This window comes from Microsporum canis, genomic scaffold (genome assembly GCF_000151145.1).
Source record: "Microsporum canis CBS 113480 supercont1.2 genomic scaffold, whole genome shotgun sequence".
In the NCBI taxonomy this organism is placed as follows: domain Eukaryota; kingdom Fungi; phylum Ascomycota; class Eurotiomycetes; order Onygenales; family Arthrodermataceae; genus Microsporum; species Microsporum canis.
This window is the reverse complement of record NW_003299168.1, coordinates 2,749,174-2,775,436: the sequence shown is the minus strand read 5'-3', so window position 1 is coordinate 2,775,436 and position 26,263 is coordinate 2,749,174. Positions and strand designations below refer to the sequence as shown.

The window sequence follows — 26,263 nt, the reverse complement described above, 5'->3', positions numbered from 1 at the left end:
GAGGGAGAAGGGGGATGAAGAAGAAGAGAAGGATGGCCTGGGAGGTTTTGGTCCAAGTAAGGCTCTCGAAATGCGGATTGCAGGGCCTTTTACTAGGCGGGTTTTGCCCAGCAAGCGGAGGGCGCGACTGATTGGACAAGACAAGGGCCCTTGGGGTTGTAAGTAAGTATTATATTACCATGCACCTTTTTTTTTTTTTGGCAGACAAGAAGTAGGAGAAGAAGAGGGAAGATGCCTTAAGGGGGGCGTAATACCTGAGACGTTACCGTTGACTCTCCCTTTGTGCGTACGACACGGAAGCAGGCAGCCCTTTGGTGAGTCCGTCGATGATGGGCCTATCTCTGCCCTGTATCTATGTCTTTCTTCTCCTTCTTCTATATTATCTATCTAAGAAACATATTATAACCGTAGACGTCGTTGTTTTACTTGAGATATCGGTATTGTATGGTATGTAATATACGGCGTCTGGTACTGTCATTCTGTAATGGTATTACCATATACACTGGCTTTTTTTTATTACCTTACCTATGATTTACATAAAATATTATTACCAAGAAACGAGACCTTCCTTTTTCTTTTTTTTTCTCCGGCCGGGCTTGTATCATCATCCCCTTTCCAACCAGAGAGAGAGTAGAAGGCTACTTGGGATCGTTAATGAAACGGCGCTCACGAAAGAAGCAATCCAAGTCTCAGCCCTTTGACCTTTTGACAGTCTCCACCGTGAATCTCCAGACAGGACGGAGATTGACAAGAGGCCTGCCAACTGGCAAGGCGATAATGTGCAGACATATGATGCGGCTCAGTCCTCAGCCAGGGAGAGGGTGTGCTTCCTCCCTATACGAAGCAGAAGACTGATGGCGTTCCAGGGATGTGCTGTCGTCCCGTCGATACCGTGTACGAAGTCGCTTTTCAACATCTCCGTGCTCTCTCTCGTACTATGGCAACTAGCCATGTACGGTCTCTTCTCAGCCGACTTGCTCTAGAACAAGGAACAGAGGATTATCGGTGGCTTGTATAGTCGCCCCTGAGACGTCGAGAAGAGCAGGAATAATGCAAAATAAAGGTCATAACGCAGTTCCAACTTCGCTGAGCCAGATTTATTAGAATATAGGACCAACATATATATCTGTATGTATACGTATACTCCGTACATCCACTCCCACCTGCCAGGTTGTCCTGACTCCTTCTCAGCCAGCCAGCCATGAAGGAGCCGCGTTCATCCCCGGCGTTGCTTTTGCCACTTACATGGCTCTTTCTTCTCCCTTCCCTTCCCCGCTTTCCAAGTTTGCTTCCTGCTCTTGATCGTCCATCATTCTGGGGCCGAGACCCTTTTGCTCATCGACCTGACTTGACGAAACTGGCCGGGAATCCCTCCCCCCGAAATCTTTTGGGAAGAGAGACCACCCAGAAGTGGAGGATCAGAGGGGGGCCCCTTATGATCGATGACGTCCTTGCTGGAGAACAAAAACATATGGCAAAGTGGCTACTTCTGATCCTCCCATAAGGCGAAACTGACAACGCGGGGTATGCGAATATCAACAGTTCGTTTACGTGCATAGTAAATATACAAGAGAAAGGCCGGCTATTGGATGGGAGTTCAAGATGAAAATGATTGCGACACGATATTACATGCGTTGCTTGATCGCGGTGGTTCTCGATCTACCAATCACCGTCCATATCTAGGCATTTTGGTTCATCGCCAACACGAAGGGGCAATGGCGCAGCTCGATCTTATCTATAACTAATTCCTCCATACTCCAATCTATTTCTCTCTCCTGAACTGGATATCGTACCTGATGACCTGAGGCAGCGTCGGACCTGCTGTTCCGAATCAGGTTTCTCCCTGAATAGTCGTCCGGATCCCTAGCAGTTACACCAGTTCGATATCAAATCAACAAACAATCTTACGATGCGGTATTGTACCTTAAAATGAACCATTACCCCGTCTTACTATTATTTTACTTTATAGTACGGAGTAGTTGTTTTTTGCTCTTTGATGGCATTGTCGCCGCATAACCGGCAGATCGGCGTATGGAGTGCAGTGTTCCCTGATTCCAGGAGCCCATTGACCATGGTCCAAGGACCTGTGAAACACCCTCTTATTTCATAACAATAGATACGTATACCGTTCTATGGCTGCGGCTCGATTGCGCCGAACATTCTTGTATGGGATGCAGCCAGACTTACGGCCACGAGTGGCCGGGAGCCAATGAATGAAAAACCAACAATTAATACAACCAACCTATTGGCCTTGCCCCGATCAAAAGCTTATTTATTTCATCCAACTGCCTGCCTTGGAACAGAGCAATTAATCGACGAACGAGCATCGTTGACCAGTGAATCGAGTTGACATGGACCCTTTCGCGACCATGGCACGCACGCGCCTAGTCAATACATAGTATACAGATGGGCCAAAAAAAAAGTAAAGGATGCATCTGAATGAAACGTTTATCGCTTCAGAGCCTGCCTTTAACCCCCAAGCTGCTTACCGGAAATCGCGTTTCAGTCAGCGCGGTGCTACCCACACACACCTTCTGATGTACCAGCCAGCTAGTTATTTGGTTAAACAATTAGCTCAGGAAATATGTTTATACATGTTTGATGAACGATCTCGAGATCATCACCTGTTGGCCGTCGTTTCCCCAGATCAGATGCATCAGATGGCTTGCCTCTTCTCCGACTTCCAGCCGCATTTTCTACCTTAGATTTTACCGAGGGATGGCTATTTTAACTCCCTTGGGCTGCGATCAACGCAGTATCCGATACGATGACGCTTTACAGGACACGCGACAGCGAGGTTTACCCTTGGAACCCGATCGCATCCTTGACCACAATCCAAGGAATGCAGCCAACATCTCTCTCGACCAAGTTCACTGTTCACTGCGGAGTAAATGTATGGAGATACGGAGTGAATAAGTCAAGTGCATATATAAATCAAATCCCGCCGTAGATCTCGATCGAATTCAACCCATCCTGATCTCACGAACCCGATACAAAGGAATCCAGTCACAACTGCGCCCATCCATGCACAAACTTCGGGATGGATTAAAAACATCGCAGCACGTAACGAAAGCCAAAGACTGCACTCAGAGTGTACCTCCAATCATTGCCGTGACGGCAGGGGGTACGCGAAACAAAGCTCGCCGCTCGTGTGAGCAGCGTGAAATACCATAACTAACCTCTTGGGGATGGGGCAAAAGGTGGAAACAAACAGTTGATAAAAAAGTAAGCTCGGTGGATTTCATTCCAACAAGACCCAGTATTTTTCATTCCCCTTTCCCTCTTCTTCTCCCCATGAAACCGATAGCAAAGAAACCCTCAAATTGTCTTTCCGATATATCATCCGTTTGTGCTCCCTTCAGGATATTTTCCAGGCTTAGCCCTCCGCAGCGACGAAAGGCTCGTCGCTCTTCGGGGTTGGGCCTGAAAACAGCACCGTACATAGTGCATCAGATGCTTCATCTGTTATTTATATACTCTGTCGTCTTCTTGCCATCGCCTTAACCTGCCATGAATTAATTTAGACTTCATCTCTTTTTTAAATTCTGTAGAAGGCTGCATCAAGGCAAGATGTGTCTCATCCACCGCGGTATTTCAAACCGCTTCAAGGATATGACCCTATTAATAACCACTATTTGCATCTGCAGGCCCCATATTATCGCATTCCTTTACCCTGCCGTATCCATGTTGCAACCAACCCCCGAATGAGACCAGCGTCACCTTCGCTCATACGATCACTGGCCTTTTTTGATAACTGGCTCGCGGCTGGACATTGGAGTAAGAGAAGGGAAAGGGAAAAAGGGAGATTTGCCCATGCCACGTTTTTTTTTTTCCGTTCTATATTTATCCGCAGGCGGCTTCCTCTGTTGGAGTTTGAGTCTTTGTCACTCTGTTTCCCAGGTAAAGTGCTCCATCCTTCATACGGAGTACTCCGTATGTCATTATTCGATCGCTTTTTCCTTGAGAAAGACATTGTATGGAGTACGCAGTATTGACCGTTATTTTCAACGGGTATCTTGGTTATATAACCGTCGTACCTTACGTTAATACGAACCGGAAAAACATATTTCCCGATGTATACATTTGTTAAGCGCCCGCACTAGCGCTACTTCGGCCAATAATAGTCCATAAGATCTTAGAGTTGTCAGCATTGCATGCAGGGGGCTGCGTCGCCTCCGAGGCTGGGATTGGCAGTACGCGGCGCAGGGAGCAGTAATACATAGCGAGAAGCTGCCTTGTGGCCCTGACAAGGCATCTTCAACCAGCCTGTATAACCACAAATGAGTTGGCCTTCCCGCTTGCAGACGTCAGTATCAAAGCCGCTCGCCAATTAAACTTTTTTAAGCTCTCGTCTTTCAGCGCTGACGTGCGTTTGCACCAGAGTACTGGAACAATGATTACAGTTTTATCTAGGTTGAAAAAAGGGAGAAAACCTTACCATTTACGCTACTGTGTGCTATGTATGCACGAATTCACTCAAGACAAGAAATAAATGTGACGAGTTCCGGCGTAGGAACAGCCCTGCCCATGCTGTCCTGCCCTAGCATCGGAGCAAGCAACCATAAAGATATAGGATTTCCAATAGGCACACCCGAGGTAGACCCACTTGATAAACCTAAAACCCAATTAAACGCGAAATCTTCCCAATCTAGATAAGTGGACCTTCAGGCTCCACGTGCTGGAACGCGTCTTGATTGGTTGGAGTCGCGGACCTGCCTTTAAGCGCGAAGTCGCGCCTTGCCTGAAAGGGAACGCTAGTCTTGTATCCAACATTTATATGGTGTATTGTCACTCAATACCAAAAACACCGAACTCACCCTTCTCCGTTGCTCCATACGAACGAACGAGGAATAATAACTTCACACCAGCCAGCCAGCCAGCCAGCCCAGCCCCGTTATGTTGCACCACCACGAAGAGAAGAGAAAAAAAAAGAAGTACAAAAAAGGGCGTCAACCGGTAAGCAAGGCTACTGTCGGTTGAAAGCGACCATACTGTGTACGGTTACAAAGACATCTAATCATTTTTTCCTTGTTCTCCGATGCAATAGCAGAGCTGCAAGTCGCCTTGTGACGCTGACCAAAATCAGTTATAATATTTCGGTGATTTCCATCCCTTCCAACAATTGAATCCAGGCCGACCGTATCCAAAGGAGAGCTTCCAACAACCAACTATTATGCAACTATTGCTTCTGAATAAGCATGCAGGCCCCGAGGCCCCGGGAACTTGCCTGCAACCTACCGCCCTATCAACCAATACATCGATCAAACAATTGCTACTCTTTTATCTCGCGAGCTAAACTCTTAAATATGTCCTTCTGTAAGTTATGGCTTTCGTATCCCTGAAGCTCCTGCATTGAATCCTCTGCTGTGTGTTGCTCTCTTGTCTCTGACGTGGCAGCACCGACTACACTTAATTAAGGGGCTGATGTCAGCCCGCAACCCGCTACCCAAAACTAGCTCCCACGCTTGCTCAAACTATTTCCTTCACTCCGTCCAAGGTAGGCCGTGGGACATGCAGGACCAAGAGCTGAAAAAATCGACCATTGTCCTGTCCTGCCCTATCGCTTTTTCAATAATTCGCACCTAAGTGACTGGTCTGCCACAAGATCGACATATAATCTCTCGTGATATAGGGCTGAACAGACAGGTAGGATGGCAAAATTTTCTCCGTCCAAGTGAACAGAAGTGAGCTCTCAGGAGTGACAACATCATCACTTACATACAGTATATGCATCGTTGAATTATCGGCTTGCTGCCTTGCATCTTTCAAGTTGGTATAAACGTAATCCGATCATATCATATTGACTGGTACAATGCGGTGAAGGAAAAGGGGCGAGGCAACGTAAAAAATCGCCCTTGAACCATGTTCGCAGGTAATTAAGCATACTGCCTTGGTTGCAGGTAAATATTGCAATCAAAGCACAACTTACCCCATATAAGCTTGCAATTTTTCATACGGTATTGTGTCCTAGCTGCCTGGACGGTGAAACATCGCATATATTAAGCTAAATGGCGAAGTTGCACTGTCAATGTGTATATCTCGGCGGTACGATCTCGCTTCTGTATATTTGCCCATGTTTCCTTTTCTCCTGCAGGATTTCACCTGCTGTCCTCCGTGAGAAGTTTGACATGGTATACTGACTATTGTACATTCCATGAAGAGGGCATAGGAGTAGCAAACTACTTTCTTCTTCGATATACGTGCTTTTTTTTTTCTCCCGATGTCTTCGTTTACATCTTCGCTTCTGCCGTGGAAGGTTACCCCATTCCGCACCAAAGGGAACTCCAGACGGGAATGACACCGTACCTTCTGATATACGGTCAAAGTATTTGATCATCGCCTATTGACCATAGGCGCCGGCACATGTTCCAATGTACGGCGCTGACGTCCCAAAAGGAACAAATAGTACCAGTCCCTGAGACATCCGGCACCTGCTCATCTTTCTGCCTGTGGCCTCATTCACTCGCTTAAGCCGGTTGTTTGCTAGATCAACATGCAGGCGATGCGCGAACTTCACCTCACCGCCGACCGGTGGCCGAAGAGGCATGTCAAGAACCCCTTTTCTGTACTCTTGAATCTGTTGCCCTAGCCTTAGGCTGCGTATGCGACTGTTTGTGTTTCTCTAGGGAGGTAGCAGACGCAGGCTGGCTCCAAACTTTTCTCGTATATTCTTGTCAACATGACACAACCGGGCAGTTGGTACGACCCTGATAGGAGCCTGCACCACCATTCTGCTTATTTGATCCAACAGGATGTTTGCTGGGCACAGGAATGCCAACCGGGCGTTTCAATATGTGATCAATTCTTCCTCTTGCCGGTTGATGACGGCCCGATATATGAAACTGACCCCGCGTATCGACGAGAGCATAGGTAGGCTTCTACCGGCTGTGTTGTGCGGGGGTTTGGAATACAGTACAGAACACAAACTGCCTTTGTTTTGTGAAGGAAATTGCTTGAATATTAATAACCACTTACATGATACCAATGGTTTGCAATACCAGCTCTTTCCGCTAGAGCTAGAGACAAAGTGAAGGTGGTTATTTGTAGCTCTTCCTCTGAGGTTATATAGTGTTCTGTGCTCGATATTAGAAATTAATACCAGTATTCTATGAATATAAAGCCCACAGTCACCCGTCTAGATGCAATTCACTGGTTAATATACCCCATTAACCCCACTGTCATATATAATGGAGTTGCTATCTAACATATAAAATATTCGTGATGTCTTGGGTAGTTTTTTTATGCCTCGGAGATATTCCGTAAATAGAAAGTTTACCCGGAAAATATTGTCACGTGACAAGAGAACTTCGAGAAAAATTGCCTTTGGAGCAGAAGCGCAAAAGAAAATAATAATAATTTTTTTTTGAAGCAAAGCTTTTGTTAAAGCGAGATCAAAGCATTTTGAGAAGCAAAGTCGCAATGGATGGATATAGAAGAAGGGACTGAAGGAGCTGTTTGTCTAATAGCAGCATTTCTTGTGTAGCATAATTGCCCGCTATATTTGCAATTTTGACACAGCAGACAGCTTCAAAACACCATGGATATCCATAGATGTCGATTTGTGCCATACAATCCTCAAACGATTAATGCGCTGGCCTTTTCACATCCTCCCTCAAACGAAATCCAAGGACGCGGTTTTCCAACTCTAAGACTTGCTATCGGGCGGGCAAACGGTGATATCGAGATCTGGAATCCCCTACGCGGTGTCTGGTTCCAGGAATCAATCCTTCGTGGAGGAAAAGATCGCAGCATCGAAGGGTTAGCATGGACACTCGACCCAAGCGAAACTATTGATGGCAAGGAGGTAGCGGGAAAGCTGAGACTTTTCAGCATTGGATATTCTAGTGTCGTGACGGAATGGGATTTGGCGTCAGGGCGACCAGCAAGACATTCGAGTGGAAACTATGGGGAGATCTGGTGTCTAGCCGCCCAACCTCGATGGAGACCACGGCGTAAGAAGGACGGAAAACCCGCTGCTCCAGCGGAGGAGGGGTATACTGGACAACATTTGGCAGTTGGGTGTGCTGATGGTACAATCGTGATACTATCCACCGAGGATGGGGATTTGACATATTTGAAAACCATAAGGTCGTCGACGAAGCGTGCGAGGGTTCTCAGTATTACATTCCAGAATCGCCATACCGTCGTTGCTGGTTATGCTGATAGTTCTATTCGAGTATTTGATATACGGAACGGGAATCTGCTACGAACAGTTTCTCTGGGCAAGGGCCAAGCGAAAGACACAAAGGAACTACTTGTCTGGTCTGTCAAGTGTTTACCAGATGGCTCTATTGTATCTGGCGACTCGGCCGGCGAAGTTCGGGTCTATGACGCAAAGAATTATTCACTGGTTCAAAGACTGCAAGGACACCAAGCAGACGTGTTGGATGTCGCTGTTAGTGCAGATGGAGAATCCATTGTCAGTGGAGGAGCAGACCAACGGACTGTTGTTTATAGATTGAAACGCCGTGAGAAACACATGAAGACACGGAGATGGGCAGAAGTAATGCATCGACGATATCATACACATGATGTCAAAGCTCTTGCTGTTTTTGAGACTACTAACATGAGCATTGTTGTGTCTGGAGGTATATACACTCATTTTTATCAAGTGAAGATATGGAATCAAGTGCTAACACGCTGATATAGGCCTTGATACGACCCCTGTCGTTCTTCCACTGAAAGAATTTGGAAAGGAACACCATCGAAAGCTACCCAATCTACCACAGGTCCCTCAACTCGCTTCATCGGGTACCTCTCGTCTTCTAATGAGCTGGTGGGATCGCGAGGTCAACATTTGGCGTGTTGCAGGCTCTTTTAGATCCGACACAGAACAGCATAAACTTGTAGGGAAGGTTCTATTCCAAGGCGACGAACACCTAACCTCTGCAGCCCTATCACGAGATGGGACAATACTCGTCGCCGCTACCATTTCGGAGGTTAGGGTGTTTACTTTGACACCCGATGAAGTGGACGGTTTGCCGAGTCTACGGGTTCATAAAGTAGACCTCCCTCCCCAACTGGCGGCGCAGGGCGCAAAGAATGTTGCCATATCCCCCGATTGCAACTGGTTATGTATAGTCCGACCCAGCAACGATATATATATGGCAAAAATTACCCGGGATCGGGAATCTGAAGAGAGTCTTCAGCTCTTACCGAAATTACAGAGAATGCCCCGCTTACCGAGGCAGGCACGCGCCGACAAACCTCTTCATGGCACATTAGGCCCATATGAGAGAACTGTGCGTTGCATTTCATTTTCAGGGGACAGTCAGATCTTTGCTTGCGGTGATCTCGCAGGATTTGTGGATGTTTGGCTCCTTCAAGACAACAAGGCCACCTCAGCCCCAATAAAGGATACTGAGAATGTGGAAGCATCTCCCTCAGACAAAGATTCGGATTCGGATTCAGATTCAGATTCAGACGATGAGGGCAGTTCGTTGGCAGGGGAGCGCTGGAAGCACGCACCTCTTGGAGCCAACCTCCCTCGCTTAAACTCTAGTGTGCTATTGATGTCATTCCGCCCTGCCGTCCCAACTTCTTCTACTTTGGGAAATAAACAGTCATCTCTCAGTGACGCCGTCAATTCATCGGAGTCCAGTACTCCAGATGACCGGTTGATGGTGCTGACTGCTGAGCATCATTTAACCGAATTCAATGTACTGCAAGGGAATCTGTCAGATTGGTCTAGGAGGAACCCGAAAGCATGTATGCCTGCAGAATTCACCATTATTAAAGATAGAGCCATGGGCGCCATATGGGACGTTGCAGGCGGCCGAAATCGCCTTTGGTTGCATGGTCCAGCTTGGCTGTGGATGTTTGATCTGTCTCAAGATTATCCTAGTGGGGAGGCACAGCGTATACACCCGTCGCCACACAAAAGAAAGCGCCTGGATTATGAAGAACAGAGTAATGGATGTGATAGGAAGAAGAAGAAGATAAATACTGGCGCAGGAGACAAAATGATACTCGGAGAAGCGAGTGTCGGCTTTGGAGGAACTGTCAAGAAAGTTGTAGGAGCAAACGGGACTGACGCGCAGCTGTTGTCCCTTGAGGAGAAAAAATATGGAAACGCGAAACCCGGAGACGGAGATGATTGGGATGATGAAGTTGATGAGCTGACTCTCGCCAACGAAGCGACACTCGCGTCACTCCGAAGACAACAATTCCCCAGTGGTAATGAACAGACTCCAAACGGTAAGAACTCTTTCCAGATTCAAGCTATTTCTTGCATCCTGTCTTTATCTATACTAATACCTATGTGCATTTAGGGGATCATATACCAAACGGCGTAAAGGATGAGAACCAGATAGCAAAGCTATCTACGCCAGAGCCAGAATCTGATCATAACCCAGAATCCCAACGCCAACGCCAATGGTGGTCTATCTTCAAATACCGCGATATACTAGGAATTGTACCTTTAAGTCACAATTCTCCATCGACGGAGAGCACAGAGCTATCAGAGGCGGAGGACACAAGCTCGGTACCCCTGGAGGTTGTGGTAGTGGAAAGGCCGATATGGGATGTCGAGCTTCCAGGCAGATATATACGAGACTATGAATAGATTCTATGTATTTCAATCGAAACTTGGATATTTTGCTGGGCAACCAACGCTTTCTATTCAAAATCGTCCTTGGTCTGGCGCCAAGGCAACAGTGAGGCAACAACAGAAGCGCGGAAGATAGTACAGCGCCGATGAACAAGCCTGCATAGTTCACTGTTTCAGGCCCTGTACAGCATATGGCTGCCATTGGGCTATATTGCACAAGTTCCCACAGCTCACTATTGCTTCTGCCTGGGTGCGTCCTAGGCGCCAACATTACGGCGCAGCCCAACATTATACTATATAAACCGACAGAAGCAGTTCGTGGATTCTTCAGAAGCAATATGGTTACTCGTTTCTCTAGACACTGACCTTCTCAAGAACTTTCGTTATCTACCATTCTCGTGTTTCGATATATTTCATCAACTTGATGTAGGTTAGCGATGTCTTCTGCCGGAGCTCCTTACTGTATCATCTGCGGCACATTAATCCATAACCGCACTCGCCGTAATGAATGGCGGGGCCAGTATCGAGCAGGTAAGATAAGGATACCCTGAATGCTTACTTTAGTGCTCCTTGACGATGCTAACATACCCCGTATAGTCCGGGTTATTCCAGGTGATGATAGAGGGCCATTACTGACCGGGGTAGCGAGGTTTATACATGGAAAAAGGCTACTTCGTGCTCCATCAAACCCCTACGAGCGATATGAAAATGATATATATAATGAAGAAACGGAATCCGATGAGTTTCCTTCTCAGGGGAGAACGTCAGCAGACCATCCACTCCCAGGTTTTGTATTCCATGACTCTTGCTGGGGAATCCTGAAGGCTCTTGTTTACCCCCATGAAATATCGATATCCCGGTTATATGATATCTGTCTTTCGTTCCCTTCTCAGGAGTACGGCCTGCTTACCTGGGGTCATGGCTATGGGAGCAACTGCTCCGATATGGAGCTAGTCAACTATTATCGGTCAACGTACCAGCAATCATTTTTTCTTCGAGATCCCCTGGATATCCCTGAATTGCACGCCGCTCTCCAAGAAGCAGGAGGAGAGAGAGGCAAAGAAATGGTGGTTAAATGCAGTCCCGTCTCCGAGAAGATTGACTGTGACAGGTTCTACTCACTACCATTTGAAATACGGGAAGATATACAGTGTTTGCTCGGCCGGCGTGATGTAGCCAGCCTACGAATGGCTTCGAGGTCCTTTGCTAGCATGCCACTTTCGCAATATTTCTGGCGGTCCCGATTCCTACCATGTTTTGAGAGAGGGTTTATCTTTGAGGCCTTAAAACCTGGGCTAGATATTGCCCAACCTGGAACTGCTGCTATTCACTATGATTGGAAAGTTTTATATGAGAAAACAGACCCAGCTCTGAAGCACTTTGAAGCTATACGGAATCGACGAAGAATATGGGAATGCAACAGATCCCTTGCGGAGCTACTTGTCTCACAGCCCACGTTGGATAACGGAGATGCAGATGCTATGGAAGAACACAACCATGTTCTCTGGCGGACAACAGCGGCCAAACCCATGGAGCCAGCCAGGGTAGATAGTGTGAGAGGATTCTTCGCATATGTTGCTCCGCACCCCCCTCCAAGTATTCTCAAGGAGTATGCCATTCGTGTCCCTGCCCAAATATCACAGATTGCTATGTCTCTAGTTTGCTTCAATAAGAACACATACATCTCTGGTATAAGGATCAGAACTCCAGACCAGAAGGAGGTTAGGCTAGGCTACATCCGCCCTAATTACGAAGACATTCTTGATATTGGCCAGCAGGGATCGAATCCAAACTCTCGAGTTCTCACCGGATTTGTCATATGCGCTGACCCTGAGGGCATCCGTGGAATCAGGGCAGTTACTGCTGATGGCCATATGTCCAGCTGGGCAGGCGACCATGATGATTTACCCAGCACCCTCCGCCTATGTCTAAATGAACGTATATCTCATATCAAAGCAGGGTTCGATGTAAGTGATTCATTATCAAAACTAGAATAAGCAGCACAAGACTAACACACTCTACCACAGGCATTTAGGATAAATTCTCTCTCTGTCCCTGAAGAGGAGCAAATACACAATCAGAACCCACCTTGCTTGTCCCCTCGCAAGGCAACGTTATGGTATCCTGATATCCCGTCTGAAGACCAACATCTGCACGAAGTCGACTTTGTAGATCACTACGAAGTCCAGCCGTCTCCCCTGAGTCACCAACGCCCGCATATACTGCTAATGTTCGGTGGCCAGCAGGGGAACTATCTACAGTACCTAACGAAGATATCAGTCAGTACGCTGGCGGGAATCTTGACTTGGATAGACTTCTACTATGACTGTGACAATGCGCCTGTTAGCTCCTTGTCTGTATTTCCAGGCAAGGAAAAGTACGAGAACCAGTCCAAGATACAATTCAACATTGATGGACCTGGTGGCGAGAGAGTGACGGGCTTCCGAGTCAAGGATAAGCAGTGGTGGACTCCGAAGAATGAGCCCATTAGCTTTAGCATTACCACCCTTGAGGTGGGTGGCTTGTTATTTTCCTCTCCCCTCCTGGAATTACCAGTGTGTGTATATGTCTAACGCTGGATTGGATAGGTTGCTACGAATCGAGGGCGGACTTTTACGTTTGATGCCAACATGCTTCCAAAGATCAGGCTGCCTTTAGGAACACATACACAGCAGAAAAAGAAGAAGTTGGAGATCCATCCAGACTCAACTATTACGGGTATCTATGTCACGCATGTAAGTTGGTGCCCCATAGTTCTGTTGTGGCAGTGCCTGTTTGTCTGACTTTGATTTAATATAGGAGGCTTCCAATGGATTGACCGGGTTGGGTGTTATTTCTGAGAAGCTACGGACGTAGGCTTTTGTTTTTGACATTGTAGTTGAGGTGGCATTACGAACTGGAGGGTATATTTATGGGAACGAATAGGACATTACATCAACTAGGATTGTCAATGATGATGATAGCAAAGACATTTTCCATGTATAAAGCTAGCTGTAGAGACAAGTACATAGACATCATGATACATAGATATCATGATGGTGTAAACCAAGTGGCCATGCAAAATAAATCAATAAGGGCAAACTCATCCTAGGAAGAAGGGGGGAGAATGAAGTAGAGGCGTGACATGGTAGTTGAAAGGGAATGGAATGAATACGATGGCATTAGGCAAGGGCATGGTAAAAAGAGCCGTAGAAGGCCGGATAGGCATAAAGGACAGGATAAAAGCACTTTTCTATTAAGGTAAAGGACTGTCTGTGCAGCGGATTATATGTATATGAATAGATGGATATATAAGGAGGGTGAAAGATTATCGCAACGGATGAAACGAGCAAGTAATGGCGACGAAGATTAAGTAACGTAGCAGTGTGACAAAGGAGATATAAACGGGTGCTCGATAGGCAGGAAATGGACATCGACGGGACGATGAGGCCATGTATGAGGAGAAGTTGGTTAGTTGGCTAAAGTGAACAATACTCGAGAAAGCAATTGTCCTTTTTCCTTTTTTTTACCATGCCACATAGAACCAACATATTCAGAAACCCAGAAGCCAGACACGCAAGAAGAATGAAGAAAATGGATGCCAGGATATTCGCGTGATGCAGAAGATGGATAATGACAAAAAGGCCAAGGGATAAGGCCCAGGGAAAGAAAAAAGGTCCAAGAAAGTGGAAGGACGTCTACCGGAGCACCTGAACGCCTTGGTATATCATGATGCCGACAAAAGGGAAGATGAGAAAAATATAGAAAACGTATAAAGCGGTATTGGTATCACGGTGGTTTAGTGTGTGAGAGAGGAGTGGTAGAGTCGGCCGTTAGGAAGGAGGAGGTCGTGGCATGAAGCATGAGTTAGGGGAGAAAGAGGTAAGTGACGTCGTACAACTTCATGTCATGTCGTTTGATCGTGAGGGCGTGAGATGGGATAAGTAGCGGTGCAGACATGTCATCGATGCCTTCTCGACTGATCAGGGCTTGGTTGTCCAGTCCGTTCAACACCACTCTGCCCTGTCGTTGTTGCAGCAGCGGAGACAGGAACCTTGACTTCATCACCGGCAACCGGCGCCGAAGTGCCGTTGGGATTCAATCGACTGAGTTCTGTTGCGATGCTTTGGGCCACGTATCCACGCAGCTCGCGCTCCTCACGCTCATCCTCTTTCATTATTCGTCGTCGTTCTTCCTTGGAAAGGTTTTCACGACGCATGCGTCTGATCTCGTGGATTATCCAAAGTAAAACCTCATCGGGAGCGCGAGAGCGATCGAGACCATGTTTGGCAGGATTACGGACGTAGCGGCGGGTGACATCTGTGGCTCCGTCGATGGAAAAGGCGATACAGTAGGCCATTCTTCGGTTCCAGCCTGAAGATGATGTTAGTCTGAAAAATGATAGAAGTGGGTACGAAGCAGTTGCACGGGATGCTTACCCTCTGTGTAGAGACGGGGGTTGTCCCATGCCTCTTCGCAGGCATCGACATGAATCCATCGCTTCTGATGCTCAGAGTACACTTCGGTCCATACGTGGTCTTCTGAATTCCAGACCCATCGTACTCGACCGCCGACCGCTCTGCAGAGCATGCTGAAGCAATTGGCCCATTCGCCTACTCTGCCGCGTCGGTACTGCAGGAGAGTCCATACATCCGAATATCGCGGAAACCGTTCAGGGCTGGCGCAGGAAGGTTCTGAGCAAACGTAGAGCTCGACTCTGGTGGCTCCCCGGGCGGTTTCGTCGGGCGTTGGAGGGGTCATACCCTGTAGCAGGGTTGGCCGGTAACATCTCGAGCAAGGCGGGTTGTTGATGAATTGGAAAAAGGAGCGTTTGAACCATCTATCACTGCAAGTAAGCACCTGCTTGTTTCGACTGTTTCAACAAGAAAAAAAAAAGATTCTTACCTTAGGAGTGCCTTGATGACGCAGTCCTGGTAGCCCCAGGTCGGTTTCACGTTCTCACCCATGCTTGCCGCCTCAGCCTGCAAGATCTGACACTCCTCCTCTGCCTCTGCGTACAGTCGGTCCAGCGGGACGTGTGAGAGCGCCTCATCGAGCAGGCCGGGGTTCTCATACTTCATCGGCGTTACCGAGAGGACGTGGAGGAGATTGCGGAACTTGAGGGAGGCGGAATCCTGCGGTGGTGTAGGGAAGATGGGCAGGCTTCGGATGGTAGAGTACGACGGCGGCTGCGAGGAGGCTGGTCGACCGTGACTGTGCGGTGACGATGACGATGATGATGGCATGGGCGAAGACGTGCGTGATCTCGAGCGTTCCTGCAGGGTGTTCAACCGTCTTGTTCTGAGTAACTGTTCAAACTGTCGAGCGAGTTCGGTGGCATCAACGGCGGTGTTGGAGGCGCCCGCTGGCCTCCCGTGGCCGTGGCTCGACGGTATGCGAGACCTGTCTGCCATGGTGAGATGGGATTGAAGGGTGTGGAGTGTTTTGAGGTGAACAGTGAGGGCTGGCAGTCAACCGGAATGACTGTCAGCGCCCACCAAGAGTCCAGTCGACCGATCCGGCTCGCTGTCCGTATATAGTGGCTGTCGATAAGGCAGATGTCGATTAAGTAGGCCGTCGTAACGAGCGTGGTGATGTCTGATGGACGTCGAGGGTAGAGTTGCTCGCGGGTTTGGATGCAAAGAGGTCGCTGCCCGTTCCTCGTTCCCAGGAAGAAGAAGATATGTTTAGATGATGCGCAGCAAGCACAGCCCTTGGCCCTCTGAACTCTGCGGGTTCCACGCTTCGCCCGCAAGCCTCAACAACTCTGGATCAAAAAGACTTCTGGAAATCGTCCACCTTTCAACGGCTGCGAGAACCGCCCTTTTCTGTCGTGTGGTTTATACGGACAAGAAGAAGAAGAAGAAGTTGAAGTCGAAAAGAAGTTGACGATGGCGGCGACGACTGGCAGTAAAGTTCGGACGGGAAAAAGAATGAGGAGGGCGTATGCGAAATACCATCTTACAGGCCTCGTAATGCACCTTAGAGTGGGTACCTGACAGTACGTGGTGTACGGCCAATACGCAGAAGGTGACGAGGCCCCTGGACGCGCTAAGCCTCTTTGGGACGTCGGCGTCGTCAGCCTCTTCTTGCTTATGTAAGACTATCTTGAAGAACTTTTTTTTCTCTCTCTTTCTTCGTCTCTTTCTCTCTTTTCCACGCGTTCCATGACGTCTTCCTCTTCCTTCACTCTTCCCTCGCACGATGTTCTAGTATCCTTCCATCGCCATCGCCCTCGCTCCCTCACCAGTAGTCTTCTTCCTAGTCTTCTCGTCGTCTTCTCGTCGTCTCGTCGTCTCTTCTACTGCAACTTTCCATCTCGATCGACGCCTGGACACGACGATCGCCAAGACCTCGCATGAAGCTTACGTGGCGTGTGAACGTGACCAGGGCTTGGCACGCTTGGCCCCTTCTGGATAATGTAGACGCTTCTGCTGACTCAGCCTTACCTGTTTATATATCGAGTAGAGAAAAAAAGCCAGGAAAAAGGAGGCGAGAGGTTGAAGTCATAAGTAGGAAGAAGGACCGGAGAAACAAGCAAAACAAGTTCGCTCTCCACTTCACGTCACTACGGATCAACACCAACGTGTTAGGGCTACGGGTAAGAGATGCAAATAAGAAAAGGGTGATGCGATCGATGGATCAGCGGGTTCGCCGTCTAGATCGATCAGTGGGAACTTGGGGGGAAGGGTGGATAAAACGGTGAATATCTATACTATGTAAAGGTTGATGATCTCTCTCATAGGACAGCAAAGGCAGAGACGTAGCTCACCGAGCTGTCCCGCACCGAGAAACAGTCGGAACTCCGCTCGTACCTCATAAAGTAGAACCTGCCCTTCTGCACTCCCTCCTTCTCGGCTGCCTGCTCCTGCTGTAGTCCCTCCATGCCTGCCATCACCACCCCAATCGGATGGCGCCCGCACACCGTGTTCCCCGTCCTCTTCAGTGCGTCCAGAAACACGTCCGTGTCGCCACTGGCTATCGCGGACATGCACGCAATGTCACACGCGGAGATGCTCTCGTGGATAGCACACGCATCCGCCGCCCGGTACGACTTGTCCTTCTCCCTGAGCATCTGGCCTGACGACACCGCGTCTACGTCCGCCGCTGCCTTTGCTGCCGTCAGTCTGTCTGACGGGACAGGCAGCGAAGGATACGTAAGTGGCATGTCAAACGGCGCACCGGGTGCATGCGTGGTGTAGTACGTATATCCAAACCGCGTGCCCCAGTGACAAAAGTCAGACGAGACGACAAACGCATTCTCCTCGTCAGCAAGGTAGGGGCTAAGGATGGAGCCAAACGCTCGCTCCGTCGCGGCAGAGGTGCTGCCTACCATCATCGGGACCAGTGGCGGATAGGCTGACGTAGGCTCTGAGGGATATAGACGCTGCAGCAGGCGATGGATGTACGGTAGGTGGAGCTCCATGCTGTGTTCTGCCTCGTCGACGGACGGAGACATGGCCGTGAAGCGTTTTGCGGACGATGCGGTGCTGGCGCGAAGTTCGGATAGCAGTTTCGTGTCAAGGGGTAGCGGTGACGAGGAGAGAGGGGTTCGATACCCCGTCAGCTCCGGCAGGGCGATGGTCGTGAGGTGGTGGTGATGGGATGGGCCGATGAGGAAGATGCGCTTTCTAGCTCGAGCCATTTTCATCAGTCTCTTCTTGGTCTCCATCCATCAGCGGCTGTGGGGGTAGCTTGCTGGCTTACGCCTTTGTCAGGTCGAGACACTTGTACGCGAACGCAGCGCAGGGTCCAGAGTACGAATATCCTGCATGTCTACAGACGGTTAGCTGGAGGGCTACTGCCATGCACTGTGGCCCTGCACTCTTCAGTAAAGTATATATATACTCACGGAGCTATAATCACTCTCGCACCTGGCACTGGTAGGCTGCCTACCCCTTCCAGCTCATTGGGCACGAGGTCCAACCACTTGTCTATCTGTGCCTGCAGTGTTGCTCCGTCGTCCGAGTACCAGGAACCAGCGTGAGAAGGGCGGCGGACAGACATGGTTGCCTGCTCAATTACTCTCTCTCTATCTGTTTGTATCCCTCGTTGTTATAGCTGAGTGTAGCCTTCAGAAAGACGTTCAAGCAAGGTGAAACTTTTTTTCCCTTTATGTAATTTGGGTCTCTGCGGGGGAGGGGCACGCGCTCGGTATGCCGACTTGGCATGATGGTTATCGGTATGCCGAAACCCTATTTATCAGCCAAAAGGTACAAGTTTCGATGTTGAGAATAGAGCACGATAGCTCATTGAATAGATGTGTATATATTTCTACTCTTATCATTCTATATCAATAGGAATACTAAAAACTCGTATAGAGATGCACGATCTTCCAGCCTTGATATACGCGCGATCGCGTGAAGACCATTTAACCCCGTTTGGGACTAGCGGTATATTGCTGATACACATAACAAGGCAACTGGCCAATGAGAAGGATATGCTGTGATCTTGGCGCCCCTGAAGCTGTACAATACATCAATTTATATGAGATGCGAAACGCGACAAAACCAACCTTTCGCTCGCTTTTCTCTTGACCAACTTCCAGCTTTGCGTGTCTTCAACATACTCCTAGCATAAAACCCCTTCGTCTCTTTCTTCCATCTCTCTGGCATACCACCAGGAACGCAAAGTACATAGTGTATCTTGCTGTATCCAACATGAAACGCAAAGCTTCCTTCTCAACCATACTCTCTCCCCGTTCCTCAACATCCTTCTACGACCGCACTGTCTCCCCCATCCCTTGCTCGCTCAGCGATGCCATGGCCATAGACGAAACTCCCCAACATCTCCATAGTCGGACAAGGAAACGGTTCAAAAACGATCGTCCAGACGAACAGGCTGTTTATGGTACGGCTATACGGTAGAATATCATAACTTTCCTTTCCTTTCCTCGCTAACCCGAGGATGTCCATAGACAACACTCTTCGCTGGCTCTTCTCTGCCCAGAAGCAGGCAGAGAACAATGATTTCTACACAGAAACCACCACGCCCAGCGGTGATGGCCTGGACAATGTCGAAGAAGACACGTCCTTGGAAGATGACACCATGACCGCTTTACCGAAACCCGACCCTTCCCAAAGGACACTGCATCATTTCTTTCGCCCTGCATCCGCACCGGCCCGTGTATCCTCATCAGGCTCGGACACCACACGACCAAACACAGACACAAACTCGTCACTATCAACGCCCGCAAACATGGTGTCGCAGACACCCAGTTTTGCATCTACTTGGTCAGGCAATGCCTCGCTCTCACCTAACCCCGGACCTGGCGCTGGTACAGGTGAAAGTGAGGATGTTGACATGGATAGGGAAGTCCAGACGTTTACAGCTAGTGCCACTGCATTGACTCCGGCGTATCAGCAGAGATCCTGGATGGATGGGAAGGACTTTACACACCCTGCTGCCTGCTACTACCTCCTCAGCTAGGAGTTTACTTTGGGCTTACTTTGGGTGACACACACATACATACACATACACACACACACTCTCTCTCTCTCTTTTTGGAAAAAGGAAAGTTTGGCGTTTAGCATATTATTATCATATAGGGGGATATATTATCTGTATCTTGTCATTACTATTATCATGTTAAGCTGGTTCTTTTCGGACGGTAAGGGTTTTGTTTGTGCAAGGGGTCATTGCACCGGTGTGAGCTCTGTATCATACTCATCATTTTCGATAAAGCACACAGACACAGACACAGACATTAAATGACTTTCCCTAACTGTAGAGAATACATATCATATATGGCTGAAAAACATCTCTTTTCCCCTTGGCCTTTTTTTTATATCTGACGTCGTAAAAGACTTTAGGAGGCAACTGCTTAGTCAGCCCCCAGGAAATCGAAACCAACGACGCAGCAGCTTCGAAAACTGTCACAAAGGCGAAACTGCGCCCGCCGATATCGAATCGCACAAGCCGCAAGCAATTCACCAAGGCGTTTTTTGCTCCTTTTTTCTCACTGTTGAACAAGGATTGATAAACCGCAAATCTTGCCTCTGCCTTTTGAGTTGGCATTCTTAGAACGATATAACGACCCACACGGAGGCTTAAAGGGGGAGCAGGCGAGACGAAACATAAGAGCAACTCTCCTCCTTACTAGCGTTATCATAGGCATTTCTCCCTTTCCACCTCTGTTTGACAAGCCGACGCTTGCCCGCTTCGACTTCCATTACTCGAGAACAGGCGAGCACGGAGTATCATGACCTGCTTCGCAGACCACACTAGCTGAGAACACGTCCCTCCCTTCACAGCCCGACAATGGTTGGTTCGAGCTTTGAAAAGTCCGTCAAGGGCGCGACTAAGTCAAAGGTAAGCTTCTCTCTCTCTGGAAAACGTGGATGAACTCGCCTCGCTCGATGCATATCGATTCTAACGGCTTTACTGGTGAAAACAATAGAATGCGGCCCCGAAATCAAAATACATTGAACACATCCTCACGGCCACCTACAGCGATGCAGGGACGGCAGAGATCTTCCGCACGCTCCAGATCCGACTGCGCGAGTCGGCGTGGACTGTTGTCTTCAAGGCGCTTATCGTGATACATATGATGATACGCGAGGGTGCTCCGGGAGCTGCGCTTGCTTATCTGTCTCAATATCCTCGGAAGTTCGCAATTACAAGCATCTCTGACGGTGCGTTAAACTATTACCAGGCGGAAATTACTTGTTTACGGATAGGCCGGGAGATTTTGTTTTTGCTGATTTGATACTGTCCATTATAGCACAATTACAAGGCGCGAATATCTGGAGATACTCGGAGTATCTTATTGCAAGGTCCCTAGCCTTTACGGAGACAAAGACGGATTACGTTCGTAATGGGCAGGGCAGGCTGAAATCGTTGACGGTCTCGAGAGGCTTGTTGCGAGAAACGGAGATTGTTCAGAAGCAAATTAAAGCTCTTTTGAAGTGCGATGTAGGTTTTGCCTCCTTTACGGTTCGCAGTACCCTTTTTTACTGATTTCCTCAAATAGCTCCTGAGCGATGAACCCGATAACGAGATCACTTTGACCGCTTTTCGGCTGGTAACGCTGGATCTGCTAACGTTATACTCTGTTATGAACGAAGGTGTCATTAATGTGCTAGGTTGGTGATGGCCGTATACATCTTTCGTCGTACCTGTACAATCTCTAACCCCATGAGTTAGAACATTACTTCGAAATGTCCAGAACAGATAGCGAACGAGCGCTGCACCTATACAAAGTGTTCAGTGCACTAACTGATGATGTGGTGGGTTTCTTGCGGGTGGCCAGACAGTATGAACATGCTACCCGTCTTGAGATACCAAATTTAAAACATGCATCAACGGACCTGGCGAAGTTACTAGAAGACGACTTGCACGATCCAGATTTTGCCATTCGACGGAAAGAATATCGCGAGCAAAAGTTTGGAAAGTCCAAGGGTGAAAATACCTCTTCATCCAAGGATGAGGGACGAACGCAGCCTAAGTCCAAAGCAAATGAAGGTTCGACGAGTAAAGCTCCTTCGAAAGTTGACGCCAAAGCTCCCGCTCCCGATTTAATCGACTTCTTTGGATCCATTGAGGAAAACCCACAACCAGTAAATCAACAGCAACAACAGCAAAGTATGCCAATGCAGTTCCAGCAAACAGGCTTCCAACAACAGCCTGTGCCCGCGGAGTTCCTACAAAATCAAACTGGTTTTACCACAAACCAAATAGCGCAAACCACCAATCCATTTAGCCAGTATGATGCGCATATGCAACAAGTTCAACAGCAGCAGCCGCCTATAGCCCAGCCATTGCAAGTCTCTCACACAGGTGCTGGCTTTGGCGGTTACACCCCTCAACCTTTCCAAACCTCTCTTTCTCCCATCCCACAGAACGGAGCTCCTCCCTTCCCGCGACCTATGACGGCAGGAGCCACACCGCGAGCCAACAATCCATTCCGACAATCCATGCTCCCACCCGCAGATACTCCCATTCACAATCTCCTTCGACAATGGCAATAAAACGACAATCTACCAACCCCTTTGCAAAATCTCCACCAAGCGTCCCTTCACAATACCAAATTCCTAACCCAAACCAATACCCTATGCCATCGACATCACCGACCCCTTCACAGCAGCAGCCACAGCCCCTCCAACCTCATCGAACAGGAACGAACCCTTTTGCGCGGCCTCAACCACAACAAAGCCAGGAAGTACCACCGGCTCAACGCCTCCAGCCAAACCCAACTGGAAGCACGAACCCTTTCCGCCAAAGTGTTTTCATAAACCAGTCCACAGGCCAGGGATGGCAGAATGCCCCCCAGGGAACAATGGGTGGACTAGAGAAGCTAGAGACTATCCCTGTATTCCCCCGGCCAGGACAAATGGCTTAATAAGTGATATCTGTATTTTTGTACCCTTTCTTGCTCACATAATCTTCATTCACATCATTTCTCCTTTGCCCACCATTCCATGACTTTTATTTTGTTTTATTTTGGGAACCCCCGAGCGTGCATCTACATGGGAGCTACATTTTAACTTGAGGGGGGGATACAAGTCATGTCCTGGAGACCGGCGAACAACCTCCGCTGTTGTTTTTCTCTGCATTCCCTGTCATTGATATCATTTTTCTATTTGTCAGTTTTTCTTCTACTATCATGCGCAGTTCTAGAGATGTTTCTTCACTTCCACGAGTTCTCAATATCAACTTAGCATTGTTAATTTCTCTATATCATGAATGTCTCTCCTGTATCTGAAGATTGATCTTGGGAGGTGTACTTATATTGTTCACCAATATAACAATTTTTTGCCCCGTATCAGAAACACCAGGTGGGCAAAGATCATCTTTGAATAGATATCACGATATATACCAGGAACGATAATAAAAGATTAACATCAAGGTTGAACTATTCTCGCTGTCTCGCAGCCTCAACTTTTAGTCCCGCCAAGTACCAAAGTATTTCGTAACTACAAGTTTATGGAAGCTCGAGCAAAAGACATAACCATGAAATAAATACCATTTAATGCGACTTCAATTTTATCCATTAGCACATATTATCACGATTAATTATTATTTAAAAGAAACAAGTGAATTATCCAGATTTTGCCACGCGAGGATCAATTAAACCACCTCACGCTCAGTCTTAACTCGCTGATTTCCCATCCATGGTAGCCGTCCAAGAGGGAATTTAACGTAGCTGTTGTTTGGTTCAGCCATGCCGGACAGAGCACAGTACCAGGCAAGCAAGGCAGCGAGTATTCCAAAGAATCCACCAGTCTTGATAAGCGGTGTGTAAACCTTTCCAGGAGCGGACTCGATAAGGTGACCAACTCCCAAGAACAGGAATGCGAGGTCGAGGGTGAGGAAAAGGAGGAAGAAAGCGATGTTTGTCTTGAGCGTGCAGGCGAGACAGAGAGTTGTGAAAATCCACCAGGACTACACTGGATTAGCAACGAGCTTGATATACCATACGAAGAGAAAGAGGGATAAATACCATCAGCCAGAAACCAGTTACGTTGTTGATACCAGTTGCGCCGTTGGCCTTCTCAACATTTGCAATGATATTGAAGCCGCCCGGGGTGAAGATGATGCCGTAGGAGATCCAGAATCCACCGTACGAGGAGAGCGCAGTCGCTCCAAAGGTGTTTCCAACGGCCATTTCCCTATTATACGGTTAATATAATCAAGGCAAACAAAAACAAATCGACGAAGATGAAGTCCAACTTACCACATCCCAGCAAGGAGCTGCACCAGACCACCATATCCAAAAGCTGACGCGACGACTAAATGAGGAGCGGTGACTCCGCGAGCTTGCATGTTGATAAGACTGAGGACCATAGTGGTGAGAGCGAAAGCGGACAGTCCTAGCGGTCCCGGGTTCGCAATGGACTTGGGAAGCGGTGGTGGTTCAGACGATGGCTGGAATTTACCAAACGCAGCCAGATTGTTGCTTCCGTTGGCTAGAGGTCCGTAGCCATAGCGAGCTGCTGCCTCTGCCACTTCTCGCTCTTCCATAGACATGGTCTTTGCAGAGCTATCATGGGTCGTAGTTGTGGCCACCATATCTTTTTCGGCATCAGACCCCATTGCTACAGACAGCTACTGTCAATATTATCCCTACTTCGATGGTCAGCTTCTGAGAAAAAATTTTTCTCTCTCTCGTTTATCTCGGTATTGCCTTACCAGAAGAACAGCGCTTGATGCTTGCACCTGATGGAGTGACAAGAAGAAAGAACAAGACAGAACGAGCAACGAAAACTGGAAAAGAAGGAAGAAGGATGCAAAGAGGAGGAAGAATGCAACGGTGGGGGATGCAACGGTAATTAATAAGAGTGACAGATTTTACAGCTGGCTTTGGGGCGGACAAGGGAAGTCGGTATGTACTTCATGACCTTCTAACCACTTTGTGAGCTCCCCCCGGCTCTTGATGAATGGACCAGATAACCTACTAGCAGGATATTTTACGATGTCCCATGTAGATCTTCACCAGCTCCACCCAACAGATCCCTTGCATGGGCTAAGATCCCATGGGGAGGCATCTTCCCTGTATCGGTACATCCACTTTCCCTGTCGAGTCCTAAATTATCACCCAAGAGCAATTGTCTCGACAGGTACCCATACATATATAAAATACCGGCACTTCCCGATAACTGTTCCCCGCCTATCTTGGAGATTTGTTATTGCTGGTGGATCATTACACGTCCAGAAAAATGTTATCCTCGCAGCTCATAGGCGCACAAAGTTGTACGGGGTGGCATTACTAGGGCTTGTTTCTACCCTGGTCACCAAACTCACAGGTGATATTACATGAAGGACAGGGAAGTTAGCGGGATCGGATGCTCTCCTCTTTTTGGATTGTTCCTATTATTCGGACCAGCCGAACAAGTTTTCAGTCCATTGTCTGGGCTATATAAACGTCACTTAATTCCGCCGCGGCTATATATATGGTGAAACTTCATACGAGAAGCCTCGATGCCCCAGGGTCCTTATTCTTCTGCGCTGTTGGTTGAATAACTTGCCTCACGTTGGATCTGACCAAAAGCATACGATGTGGATCTCCGATTCAACCATCGAACGGGCTAAATTCGTCCGAGGCAAGCTACAAAAGTGGCTGGAACAGTCACGCACATGCACACAATAATACGGAGGATTCCGCACCCCTTATTATATACTTAGCTGTCAGACATAACACAAGCTGGCGGTCGGTAGAGCAAACATACTTCGTACACCGTAAGAAGTCGACAGAATATCCGGCGCACCTTGTCAATCATACAACCGCAGGCTAAATAAGCCTGTCTTCCCCTGTTTGGGTGATGGAGAACAGGTCGGCCAGGGGAAGACGGATGTTTGGCCGAAAAAAACAACACAACAAGCGCAAGCCAGAGCTCGAGATGCAGTGCAACACACTGCAGAACAATGTGACCTCGTATAAATAATCGAACGAAACTCTCGTATGCATGATGAATTCACCAACTAATAATATATAAACCGACGGGGGTTCGAGATGGAAGACTTTTCGCTCTCGTTCCGACTTGGCTATGTATAGTCATTCTCTCAGCTACGAAAGAAGCTTGCATCAAGTAAATTCAAGCAAGCATCTCCCCAGTCGCATTTGATCTTTTTTGTCATCAGCTTGGCCTGTGGCTCCAATACACTATGTAGTATGCGACTACATACCATAGTATGTACAGAGTTGATAATTAGTTTCACTTTTTGCACGGCTAGCTCGTGGATTGGACAGTGGATATAATTTCGCCTCCACTAATATATCCATCCAGACAAGGATGG

The 26,263-nt window shown here is 48.1% G+C and overlaps 9 protein-coding genes across 9 annotated transcripts; 5 read left to right on the top strand and 4 right to left on the bottom strand.

Annotated features, from left to right (window-relative positions):
• Positions 1-70: 70 nt before the first annotated feature.
• On the top strand, positions 71-983 carry MCYG_02495 (uncharacterized protein; the record flags this gene model as incomplete). The annotated part of the gene is made up of 3 exons (XM_002849515.1): positions 71-158; positions 412-447; positions 733-983. The coding sequence occupies 3 exons, from the start codon at positions 71-73 to the stop codon at positions 981-983; spliced, it is 375 nt and encodes a 124-aa protein (XP_002849561.1).
• Positions 984-2,308: 1,325 nt separating this feature from the next.
• Positions 2,309-3,443, bottom strand: MCYG_02494 (uncharacterized protein; the record flags this gene model as incomplete). The annotated part of the gene is made up of 4 exons (XM_002849514.1): positions 2,309-2,384; positions 2,532-2,550; positions 2,595-2,696; positions 3,317-3,443. 4 exons carry the CDS (start codon positions 3,441-3,443, stop codon positions 2,309-2,311), a joined length of 324 nt encoding a protein of 107 aa, XP_002849560.1.
• A 4,094-nt stretch (positions 3,444-7,537) lies between these two features.
• On the top strand, positions 7,538-10,564 carry MCYG_02493 (U3 small nucleolar RNA-associated protein 4; the record flags this gene model as incomplete). The annotated part of the gene is made up of 3 exons (XM_002849513.1): positions 7,538-8,588; positions 8,650-10,197; positions 10,272-10,564. The coding sequence occupies 3 exons, from the start codon at positions 7,538-7,540 to the stop codon at positions 10,562-10,564; spliced, it is 2,892 nt and encodes a 963-aa protein (XP_002849559.1).
• A 422-nt stretch (positions 10,565-10,986) lies between these two features.
• Positions 10,987-13,405, top strand: MCYG_02492 (conserved hypothetical protein; the record flags this gene model as incomplete). The annotated part of the gene is made up of 5 exons (XM_002849512.1): positions 10,987-11,080; positions 11,147-12,516; positions 12,577-13,062; positions 13,138-13,284; positions 13,349-13,405. The coding sequence occupies 5 exons, from the start codon at positions 10,987-10,989 to the stop codon at positions 13,403-13,405; spliced, it is 2,154 nt and encodes a 717-aa protein (XP_002849558.1).
• A 1,084-nt stretch (positions 13,406-14,489) lies between these two features.
• On the bottom strand, positions 14,490-15,942 carry MCYG_02491 (conserved hypothetical protein; the record flags this gene model as incomplete). The annotated part of the gene is made up of 3 exons (XM_002849511.1): positions 14,490-14,902; positions 14,968-15,401; positions 15,434-15,942. 3 exons carry the CDS (start codon positions 15,940-15,942, stop codon positions 14,490-14,492), a joined length of 1,356 nt encoding a protein of 451 aa, XP_002849557.1.
• Positions 15,943-17,267: 1,325 nt separating this feature from the next.
• On the bottom strand, positions 17,268-18,535 carry MCYG_02490 (DUF52 domain-containing protein; the record flags this gene model as incomplete). The annotated part of the gene is made up of 3 exons (XM_002849510.1): positions 17,268-18,159; positions 18,236-18,304; positions 18,381-18,535. The coding sequence occupies 3 exons, from the start codon at positions 18,533-18,535 to the stop codon at positions 17,268-17,270; spliced, it is 1,116 nt and encodes a 371-aa protein (XP_002849556.1).
• A 653-nt stretch (positions 18,536-19,188) lies between these two features.
• MCYG_02489 (conserved hypothetical protein) lies at positions 19,189-19,957 on the top strand (the record flags this gene model as incomplete). The annotated part of the gene is made up of 2 exons (XM_002849509.1): positions 19,189-19,378; positions 19,446-19,957. 2 exons carry the CDS (start codon positions 19,291-19,293, stop codon positions 19,955-19,957), a joined length of 600 nt encoding a protein of 199 aa, XP_002849555.1.
• An 831-nt stretch (positions 19,958-20,788) lies between these two features.
• On the top strand, positions 20,789-22,868 carry MCYG_02488 (ENTH domain-containing protein; the record flags this gene model as incomplete). Its single annotated transcript, XM_002849508.1, has 6 exons — positions 20,789-20,839; positions 20,928-21,162; positions 21,252-21,442; positions 21,501-21,612; positions 21,674-22,306; positions 22,369-22,868. The coding sequence occupies 6 exons, from the start codon at positions 20,789-20,791 to the stop codon at positions 22,866-22,868; spliced, it is 1,722 nt and encodes a 573-aa protein (XP_002849554.1).
• Positions 22,869-23,596: 728 nt separating this feature from the next.
• MCYG_02487 (meiotically up-regulated gene 86 protein) lies at positions 23,597-24,562 on the bottom strand (the record flags this gene model as incomplete). Its single annotated transcript, XM_002849507.1, has 3 exons — positions 23,597-23,911; positions 23,970-24,138; positions 24,204-24,562. 3 exons carry the CDS (start codon positions 24,560-24,562, stop codon positions 23,597-23,599), a joined length of 843 nt encoding a protein of 280 aa, XP_002849553.1.
• Between the last annotated feature and the right edge of the window lie 1,701 nt (positions 24,563-26,263).